The 11,401-nt window shown below is 42.2% G+C and overlaps 1 protein-coding gene across 1 annotated transcript; it reads right to left on the bottom strand.

The window, feature by feature from the left end:
• Positions 1 to 490: 490 nt before the first annotated feature.
• Positions 491 to 9,938, bottom strand: aqp11 (aquaporin 11). The gene is made up of 3 exons (XM_071513497.1): positions 9,341 to 9,938; positions 6,549 to 6,665; positions 491 to 3,702 (listed from the first exon to the last, which is right to left on the bottom strand). The coding sequence occupies exons 1-3, from the start codon at positions 9,936 to 9,938 to the stop codon at positions 3,599 to 3,601; spliced, it is 819 nt and encodes a 272-aa protein (XP_071369598.1). The 3' UTR covers positions 491 to 3,598.
• Between the last annotated feature and the right edge of the window lie 1,463 nt (positions 9,939 to 11,401).

Here is an 11,401-nt window from a genome sequence, read left to right as displayed (position 1 = left end):
TAGCTTCCTAAAGTTGTCTGTTTATTATATATTGCATTATAGATCAGAAGTTGCATTCTGTGGTTGTTTTGCTGCTTATCTTCACATCATTTCCATCATGGCTTTGTCCCGGTCGTATTCAGAAAGACGACGGAGATGCATCAAAGTGAACTACTGCAGACTATTGAGACGCAGCCCCACAGGCCCAGTTCCTTCTGTTGACTGTAAAAAACAAAAAAAAAAACAAAAAGACCATCTCTCTGTTTTGTGTTTTGTATCTAAAGACCAACTTGATATCTGATGTTCCCAGAGAGGGAGAGCTTTTGTCTTTGTATGAAATCGTCAATAAATGCATAGTTTTTGTATGAAAATAGTTTTTATCCGTCTTTATCAAACCTTTTGTCTTACCAGGGGCCAGTTGCATAAAGCTAGTTTAAGACTAGTCTAAGCCTTAGACTGGTCTTAGATTCTTAGGTTGGACTAGTCTAATTAAGACTGTCTGTTACTTAAATATTACAACTGACTTATTTTGAGGTAGGAAAGTTAGCCACCTTCCCCCCGGCTAATCTTGAGGTAAGAACTTTGTTGTTATGGCAACGAGTCGGCCTAACTGTCAGAGTGGGAAGTTTAAATACTGAAGCTGTTTCATACAAGATGCCAAATCTTTGGTTTTTGGGAAGAGCCTGAAGAAGAGAGCGAGTCTTTAGAGACAGAAACAACCCATTAGAGATCTACAACAACCAATTAGTAGGAACAGGTAAATATAAATGTCTATAGCAAGTTTGACCTAAAGTCACATTTAAGTCTAAGACCAGTTCTATCTTTATGCAACTGGCCCCAGGTTTAGTCTTACTGAGATCAGGAGTCTATTTCTGAGGAAGACCAAGACAGCAACATAATAAGTTACAGACACAACAGGAATAAAAACATTGCACAATAACTAACTAAAAGATTATGTACTACATGTTCTCAAACAAAATAATCAAGTTTATATAATAAATCCAGCCTATTGCACGGCTTTTTTACCAAAAACATGAATCATTTGACACAAAAATATTGGTATTTAAAGTGATTTTATTACAAGCTAAAAGTAATTTACAAGCTTCTGCCAAAACCTAGTTCAGCAGGACCGTAACCATAGAAACGTCTGTTAGTGTCACAGTTTGATGTTGTGAGACTCTTGCTGGGAGCCTACAGTGTATTTCATCTCACACACAGGGAATGTCACGTTTCCCTACATCCTTCCATCAGTTTGTGTGTGTGTGTGTGTGTGTGTGTGTGTGTTTAAAATATGTTTAATGAGAAAGTGTGTGATTATAGCAGTGATACATTAGTCTAGATTAGTCTGACAGTGTGTGTTAGTGTAGTAACAGTAACTGGTTGTTTTTTTTACCTTTCTTTATCCAGGGAAAATTGACTGACAAGGTGAATTTGGTTTCACACACACACACATTTTCCCAGCTGGTCCAGGGATTCAAACTGGCAACCTTCTGCCTCTGAACCCCCGGGCCTGTGGGCAGACTGTCCCCGCTGTCGCGTTGTTATGACATCATTGTTATTTGTGTTTCAGAGAGACAGTTGTGTGTGTGTGTGTGTGTGTGTGTGAAACTAAACTCACCCCGTCTAACCCCCCGATCAGCTGAGTTATTTCTGCCCCACTAAGGATTTACTCAAATTATCAGATTACCACCTCACTCTCTCCACTCTCATTTCTCTCTCTCTCTCCACTTTTCCTACACTAGCCTCTTTTTTTTTAATCCCCGTTTCCCTTCTCCCTCTTCCTAACTTTACCTCTCCCATCATGCTCACTCTGTCCTCTAACAACCAAATGAATTCACTCTGTGTTCTGAGTGTATTCTGTATGCAAAAAAAAGGACTCGTATGTATTTCCAAAAGGTGCAAAAGTGACCAAAAAAGTGCACAAACGCAATATTCTATTGGACCATCATCAGTTCTGAACTCTGCTCTGTTTTTGCACTTTTTGTCACTTTTGCACTTCTTTGGTTTTGTTCCTTTTTCATCAGTGTGAGTTCTTGTTGAGTACTTTTTGACTAAATCATTAAAAATATCCTAAATTGTAGGGCTTTTCTGTAGAGCGCAGACATCTCTCATCTATTCTACTAAATGTGTATATTAATAATTTCTGTACATTTAACATAACATGATTCACCCTTTTTTCATTCATCCTCCACTGATCTCCTCACAGTACGTCTTGTTTCCTCTGCTTCATCTGTGCTCAATCTCATTTCAAGACTGAGTCCAACAACGTGGCAGTTCCACAGTTTAACCTCCAGTTTTTTACAGAGAAGAGATGAGAAGAATGGAAAAGAGAAGAGAGGAGGAGAAGGAAGGAGGCAGGAGGATGATGGAAGAAGGTGAGAAAGAGGAGAGGAGTTTTCTTCAGAGGATCTAAAGGCACCAGTTACATCTGTGCAAACTAACCATATACAGTACATTCCTGCAGTGTGTGTGTGTGTGTGTGTGTGTGTGTGTGTGTGTGTGCGTGCTTGTCTGGAATGTCACATATAAGCTTAACAAAATAAAAACACTTGAGCTGGACCCCAAAGTCCTAAATCCAACATTACAGGAGTAACATGATCACATTGTTATCATTAACTGAACTGACATCAGGCAGCTAAACTGAACTTTCCAGTTGAAAATAGCATTAATTAGTCAATTAGTTCAAGTAAATTGTGCAGTTATACAAAAATAACGCTTGGCTCAATATATAATATGTGACACCTACAATACTCAAATGCAGGGCTTGAAATTAACACCAAGCAGCAGGTAAATACTGGTGTATTTTGACTGTAGTTGGTAAGTCAAAATTTTGAATCCACTTCGGCTGGTACCCACATGGATTCAGTCCAGTCTTAAAAATGTAACATTGATCTTAAAGATCACATACACAGCAAATTTTCCAGTGTTCATAAGTGTTGATTTTTCAGTAACTATTAAAGTAAATATGTGGAGTTGACTAGTGTTGGATGGAGCGTTTTGTTTCACTCATACAGCTGATGTGGCTCTGAGGCGGCTGATCAAACCCACCATCTAAAAGTGTTAAATTAACTCTAATGGATGCGGACTGATGGAGTGGAAACACTGGCATACTGCTGATTTATTTACACTGATGTTTGTGCTGTAGGGTTCAGCCACTTTTGTCTTTCCCAAAAAACAAATTAGCAGCCTAGAAAAATGAAAACTGGTCTGTGAAATTCAGTTAATTTCATGCCCTGTTAACATGTGCTTTGTTACATATAAAACAATATACTGATGTTAGTGTCTTTAGTCAGCTGTTCAGCTTCTCAAATGTGCTCTGTATAATCATCTGGATAATCATGGTCCATTTTAAAGAAGACTTTCAGGCTGCAGTCTTCAAAAAAAAAAAAAAGTGCATATCAGTGCTGTTCTTCCTTCATTCATGTTTGATATTTGACTGAAATCGTCCCAAAAAAATAACAAGCAGCCATTTAAAAACCTCAGAAGTGCTCAGCAGGTCTAGAGTCTGGAGAACAGATCCTGTGGGTTTGAAACGCTGCCCGTACAATAAAGTTGTGTTGAATCAGCCGAGTGTCCCATCCGGCGCCACACCCATAGTATCCCATCATGCCTTTGATCTTCACTTCCTCTTCTTGGTCTCCAGGGGGCGGTGGGGAGGCGGGGTGGACCTCCTCCACAGCAGAGGGACGACTTTATCGAACAGCAACACAGAGCTGATCATACCTGCAAGAGGAGAAGAATGAACTTCAGCTCTCCATGAAATCAACTCTGCTTACTTTTCCTTCCTGGAAAACAGAGTATCTTTTTTATAACAGATTTTCCTCCGCCCCTCTGATCAAATATAACTGCCTTTGTCTCCCTAACTTATCTCCCATTGGTTTAGACTTTTGATTGATCCCTCACTGTGTTATGTCCCGCCTCCAACATCCTGGGTTAATCAGCGAAGTAAAGGAAATCAAGGAAGTAAAGATGCCATTTCATGGGGTCTTTAAGAAATCGATCAGTTATCGATTATTATGGATTAGTAAGACATAAATCACAGAAATGTGAAATAAGGAAGGAAAAGAGATTCAAGGGAATAAGGAGAAATGGAGGAGTGTGATCCAAAGTGCCTACAGTAATATGAAACACCTTCAGTTTGTTTTCTTTGGTCTGACACAGAGTGGACAAGTTGACTTTTATGCATTTTTGTATTTGGTTCATTCAGCTTCATATTGTACAATTACAAGTGAACCAGGGTTTGTAAACAGATGTCACATGACTCACAAGCAGCTTGTTTATTGGACAAACCTGGTGACCTGTCATCCTGCCTGGTTAGACATTTTTGCCAATTCCAGTTTGTGTAACTTTAGCTCAGCATGGTGAACTTTGCTCTGTGTTTGTCTTATTGTTCATTTTGTTCTGCTTGGCTTTCCAGGCATGAGGAACTGCTGGCTATCAGATGTCAACATCTGTCTCTTTATACCCATAATCCTTTGTCCCTTGTGTTGGCTGGATTATATTCTCACTCCTACACCGCAGTTCTCTTGTTAGAGGACTGAGATTTGTATTTTCAGGCATCTTGGTGCCGTTATTTGGTGCCACCAGAGTTCAAATGGCGTTGTTCTCACCGGGACAAACCAACAAAACTAAATGAGTTCACATAAACCTTTCAGAACCTGCTGGCTGTGAACGCAGCCTTCGAGCTGCACACGACTATACAGAGAGAGACAAAGAGGAAGGGAGAAGAAAGGAAGAGAGAGAGAGAGAGAGAGAACAAAGTGTAACAGAGGAGAGGAAACCTGACACCTACAGCAGATCACATACAGGACATCCTGAGCTTGAACTCAGCACTGCCTGACCTCCATCAAACACAGGGCCACAACACACACACACACACACACACACACACACACACACACACACACACACACACACACACACACACACACACACACACACACACACACACACACACACACACACACACACACACACACACACACTCCTCTTCCTTGTGCCACCCTCTCCCTGGCTGTCTCGGTAAATCTCAGCCTTTGCTCTTATATATTCTCTCTCTCTGTTTTCTCTCTTATCCATTACATGTCCTTTCAGAAGTGAAAACATTGCATTTAGACAAACAATGAAAAGCAGTTGAAAACGAGCATGAATGAAAGAGGTGCAGGTGTGTGTGTGTGGGAGTTTTTAAGGTGTTTTTTGTTAGTTTTCCCTCTGTTTGGTTTGGAAAGGTTTCATTGAAGTGTGTCTCCCTCTCCCTCCTTTCTTTTCTCTTCCCTTCTTTACATTTCTTCAACATATTTTGGTTTTATGCAGAGCACTAACTCGACACTAATACCTGCAAATGTCACCTGACACCCGAAAAGCCTGAAAATCTACTTTTAACAGATTTTTACGATTTCAATCCGACACAAACAGGCTGTGCTGACTACTCACTGGGTATTATGGCTCGACAATTACAATCATCACTGTAGCTCCCATAATCATGCCATAATTAATAACTATAACAGCTGTTACAGGTACGTATCATGGTAGATGATCCAAGCCTAAATTTCTCAAGATAATTTAAATTAAATTAAATTCATTTATGGGGTTTAGAGAGGTATTTAGTGTGTTTCTTAGGTCCATTTGAAAGAGAGGGTGCATGTGTGTGTGTGTGTGTGTGTGTGTGTGTGTGTGTGTGTGATAAGTGAGTTGTGAGTTATGTAAGTTAAACAGCTTATCAGATTTGGGTTAACACTTCCAGCATGACCGACTGCCAGAAAGAATCAGAGACTCTCTCTGTCTCTCTCTCTCTCTCTGTTGCTCTCTCTCTGTCTCTCTGTCTGTCTGTCTCTCTCTCTCTCTCTCTCTCTCTCTGTCTCTCTCTGTCTCTATCTGTCTCTCTCTCTCTCTCTGCCTCTCTCTGTCTCTCTCTCTGTCTGTCTGTCTCTCTCTCTCTCTCTGTCTCTGTCTGTCTCTCTCTCTCTCTCTGTCTCTCTCTGTCTCTATCTGTCTCTCTCTCTCTCTCTCTCTCTCTCTCTCTGCCTCTCTCTCTCTCTCTCTCTGTCTCTCTCTGTCTCTATCTGTCTCTCTCTCACTCTATCTTTCTCTCTGTCTTTCTCTCTGTCTCTCCCGACCAATATTTGTATGGAAGCTGCTGCTATTTTGTGCCAGTATTCAGTATCTTTAAATTATCATGCCAAAGAAAAAGAGGTGCAGTGTTTCCCCCCAGAATTGTGCTCTTATCAGGGAGGAAAAGCCTCTGAACAGCATTTAGAGCACCGTGGGACACTAAAACTCTCCACTGAAACCCAGACTGATGAAATTATTTTAAGATTTGCAGCTTTAAGGCAGAGTGATGTCTGTCTCCCATCGCCAGAAACAAGACAGAAGAGTTTGTCCCGTCCCCTAGTTTCTATAATGTCAAAATGAATGTAAGTGATGTGATCCAGTGTGTGGTGGAGGCTCTGTGGTTGACTGTTGATCAGTTAGATCTAGTTGGGCTCTTTCTCAGTACAGTCCTTTGGGAGTTAGGGCATGTGATAAAGCGCTGTAGAAATAAACAAACGTGAAGTTGATCTTGAACTCACCCAGCAGCGGGCCGAGCCAGTAGACCAGGCTGTAGTCCAGGAAGGAGTTCCCACTGCAGGGGAACTGGGTGGAGAAGGCCAAGGCCGGGTTGAACACCGCTCCTGTTGTGCTGCCGCCTGGAAACACACACACACACACACACACACACACACACACGGTGGTATTACTGTACTTGTGAGGACCGTCACTGACTACATTTGTACCCTAAACCCTAACCTTAACCCTCTCCACTACATGCCTAGCCTTAACCTTTACCCTAAACCTAATCCTAATTAGGGCTGAACAATTAATCGAAATTTTATCGAAATCGCAATATGACCTACTGCAATTTTCAAATCGCAGGAGGCGCAATATTTGTTAAAGGTGAAATGTGTGTCAAAATAATAAAATTTTAAATTAAATATTGTCGTGCTGCAGAGATGTCCTGGCCTACACATCATATTCTGCAGACTTAAGAAAACATCTTTGTTTGGTACAGATCCCCGCAAAAATCACACCATAATCATTTTAATACGTTTTTCAATGAAAATGAGAATAATGATGTAAAAATTATCATTCCCTCTAATATCGCAAATCATATCGCAACTGCAATATCAGTCAAAATAATCGCAATTAGATATTTTTTCAAAATCGGTCAGCCCTAATCCTAATCTTAACCCTAAACTCACATCCTAATCCTGAACTCGCCCCTTACAGAACTGAGGAGTGGCAAAATTTCCTTGCGATATTTCCTCAACTTGCTATCCTTGTGAGGACATTTGGTCAGCATAAATATAGAAATATGACACACACACACACACACACATACACACACAAGAAGCACAGAGAGAGGAAGGGGGTGGTGGCAGGTTAAAATAATGTTTAATTCAGAAAATTCACCAGGACTGGCTGGTCTTGGGTCAGGAGTGCAGAGAGACACATGGCGCTAGTAAATCAGTATTCTTGGATGGCAATTTGACATTTTCACCATTTATCAACTTTCTGTCATTAATCATTTATCATGTTAACAACACAGTTGCAGTTTATCATTTAAGATGAGCCCTACAAGGGTTATAATTTAAAAGGTGATGAAAATTAATGTGAATTGAAAAATGTAGATTAAATTGCATGTGAATTTAAAAGTGACTTCATAAATTCAAAGGTGATTTGATTAAATAACTGCATGGTGATATCAAATTTTCCTTTCATTCATCATTTGCACTTGAACATTGCCATTTATTAATGCATGCAGCCTCGTCATTTTTATTACTTCTGCCAATTTATCATTTAATGTGAGAGATTTTTGTCACTTCTGCTCTCATACCTTAATGTCCATCAAAAACCACGGCCACTAGCAAGCCTCCTTAGGTATGAGAGCGGAAGTAACAAAAATTACTACTATCTTAATAGAAATTTTGCAGTGCATAAATGGAACGAAAATGTAAAATCACAAGTTATTTAATCAAATCGCCTTGGAATTGATAAAGTCACCGCACCATTTATCACTCCTCTTCTTCAGTTCACCCTTCTAGAGACTGGAGGTTTCTCTCCTTAAATGATAAATGGCTATTTGCTGTTTAAATGATGAATGTTGCTGATAGAAAGTGGTCATGAATGAAGAAAATGGCTCGGTTTTAATCAAATCACCTCTACTTTAATCAAACTGTCTTCTCGCTCATTTTTTTCACAGGCGTTTTCATCAGTTCTATTTTTATAGTGTAATTTTTGTTAGCTCCAGCCTCCACAGGGAATAAGGCCAACACTCTCTCTCCTTGTTAATTCCCTAATATCCACACACACACACACACACACACACAGGCCTCACAGTGCGACTCTTCTCATGAAGTTCACTGATGAGGTGAATCCAGGTAAAAGCCATTATCCCTTATTGATTTCCCTTATTAAAACTATACCAATCACAGAGGAGGAGATGCAGATAAAGAGAAGCAGACGAGTTAGAGAAGGAGTTTGAAGCTTTGAGACAGTTGAGATGTGGATTGTACAAAAGGGTTTCAAGCTCAATATCAGGAAAACATCTTTGATATTTTGTACTTTCATGTAATTTATCAGGTAAATGATGTACACCAGGTCCTTCTCTATGCTACGGGAGTTTGGATGTACCCAGTCTAGGTTTTCTATATCTATGGTCTATCCATTCTCTAATTATTTGTGAGTGACAGAGGTGTAGTGGTGTAGAGGTGTAGTGGAGAGTTTAAGGAGTGTAAGTACGATGCCTTTCTCTCTGTGCATATGAGATATCCCCCTATATCAGCATAATTAACACTGGAGTCACAGTTAATTAACACTAAATATAGAGCAGCACTGATAATGAAGGCCTGGTGGTTATAACTATATATCTATTTACACATAAATAGATAGACTGTCCATCACAGGCCTCCACCCTGCTGAAGTGTCCGTGAGCAAGATGCTGAACCCCTACCAGCTGCAGAGAGGCTGCTCTGTAGCTGACCTCTGACCTCTGACCTCACATTATCACATTATTACATTATCAGACTAATCACCACTGGAGTCACTGTGTATTCATCTACTGATAATACCAAGACACACAACACTGATAACACTATTCAAACCTCTGACTGAGTAGGAATATAGGCTAATAGAATAGAGCAGAATAGAGCAGAATAAACAGAGCAGAACAGGATATAATAGAGCACAACAGAACAGAGTTCAATAGAATAGAGTTCAATAGAATAGAATAGAATAGAATAGAGAAATATAGAATAGAATAAAGAAAATAGAATAGAATAGAATAGTATCAAATAGAATAGAATAGAATAGAACACTGCCATACCTGCATAAACCACTGTTGTGATGACAGCAGCTATCGCGTGCACCCGGTATTTCTCCTCCACCGCTCGCGTGTGCGTGACAGCGGTCTGAACCGCGAAGGCGCACGCGAGCTCCACGGCGGCGGCCTTCGGCAGCGGCGCGCGGATGGGGCTGAGGCACGGGAAACCGAGCAGCTTGTGTCGCAGGTGCAGCCCCGACAGCCCGAGACCCCAGATCGCCGGCACCGCGGCTCGCGCCACGCACGCCGCCGCGAACTGGCACGCGATCCGCTGCAGTGCGCACCTGCCCGTGAGCTTCGCATGGTATGCGTGCTCGAGCGCGCCAGAGGGGTTTCCGATGGCCCCACTGAAGGTGAGCGCGTGGACAACGGACGCCAGGTACGTCAAGGTGAGAGCGAGTCGAGGCTCGATCCCGCCCACCTCGGCCAGCAGCTTCAGCTCGTGCGTGCAGCAGCACAGCTGGAAGGTGGACACGAGCTCCATCGCGTAAACCGCGAGCCCGGTGTCCGCGAGAGCCCGGGCCAGCAGTCTGCGGGTGGCCTCGCTCAGCAGGACGATCCCCGCGAGCACCGACAGAGACACCGCCACGTCTGCAGTCATCTCCCCGGCCGGTGCGCTCTGTCTGTCGGGGACTCTCGGTGCTTCTGGCCGGTGGGAGGCGCCGATACACCGGGCTGCCTCTGTCTTCTCCCCGAACTTGCCTGGTCTCTCTCTCGGTGTCTCCCCCGGTCGTCGGGATGCACGGCTCTAAGTACCGGGCCGCTGGTGTCTTCTCCACGGCCTTGTCTGGTGTTTCTAACCCGGTGGATTCGCGACTGCACCGGGCTGCGGCTCTCTGCTCTGCCCGCAGGGTGTGAAGTGCAGCGAGGAGCAAATGAGCCGCAGCCCCGGTAGCTCACATGGTGCGGAAGTGACTGAGCTCTGCACTTTGCCTCCTCCTCCTCCCTCTCCTACTCCTCTGCTCCCCCTTTTATCTCTTCTCTTCTTCTCCATCCACTTCTTTCATCCCTCCACCTCCATCTCATCTTCTCCTCCTTTTTCTTCTCCTCTTTCCTTTCTTCTTCTCATCCTTCTCTTCTTCTCCTCTCCCTCTTTTCCCCCACCTCCCTCTCTCCTCCTCCTCATCTACCTCTTTCTTCTTCTCCTCTCCTCCACCTCTCTCTCCTCCTCCTTTTTCTCCACCCTTCTCCTCCTCCTTCTCATTCTCTTCACTGCCTCCTCTTCTTCTCCACCATCTCTTCTCATCTTCTCTCTCTTCTTTTCCACCTCATTCTCCCTCTCTTCCCTTTCCTCTCCACCTCCCTCTCTTCCCCTCCTCCTTCCTCTCTTCCCCCTCTCTTCTTTTCCACCCCATTCTCTTTTCCTCCTCCCTCTAGTTTTCACATCTCTCTTCTCCATCTCCCTCTTTTTTCTCTACCCCCCTCCTCTTCTTCTGCATCTCCTCCTCCCTCTCTGCCTCCTCTCTGCACATCCTCTTCTTTTGTTTAAATCCCAGTGCACATTAAAGATTCACCTATTTAGATTATTAAACAATAAATTCTTTTGGTGTGTCTGTATTAAATAGTAAGTTTATATTATTATTGGCCTTATTGTATTTTATGGGTTTTTTTTTAATCTCCTATAGTATCACTATAATATTCCTATATTTTGACTTATAGTGTATCTATGGCACTCAACAGTGAGTTAGTAGTGGCTTCATTGTAGTTTGTTATATTTTATCTCCTATTAGGGATGCACCAAGTTTTTTTAGGCTGATACCGATATTTGAAATTTGCCAATATTGGCTGATACCAATTCCGATACCGATATGCATTTTTTGTAGCAACAATCTTAATACCAATACAGGTGCAAAACAGGTTAAGCTTTAGTGTTTTTTACAAGAAGACCAAGTTAGTTAGGGTTAGGGTTTATTCTGTTGCTAATTTGACAGTGGCATCCAGGGACACATTTCCACACAAAAAGGTCACAAAAATGTCAATTCCACAATATCGGCAGTGAAAATAATTTCGGGCAATACGGATAGCATCATCTATGGTATCACTATAATATGGGGGACATAATAT

The sequence above is a fragment of the Centroberyx affinis genome, unplaced genomic scaffold (genome assembly GCF_046629955.1).
Source record: "Centroberyx affinis isolate AG114_WGS23_722 - 3 ecotype Tasmania unplaced genomic scaffold, CSIRO-AGI_Caff_v1 ptg007229l_1, whole genome shotgun sequence".
Taxonomy (NCBI): domain Eukaryota; kingdom Metazoa; phylum Chordata; class Actinopteri; order Beryciformes; family Berycidae; genus Centroberyx; species Centroberyx affinis.
The sequence above is the reverse complement of the archived record's forward strand: the minus strand, read 5'-3'. Positions and strand labels throughout refer to the sequence as shown.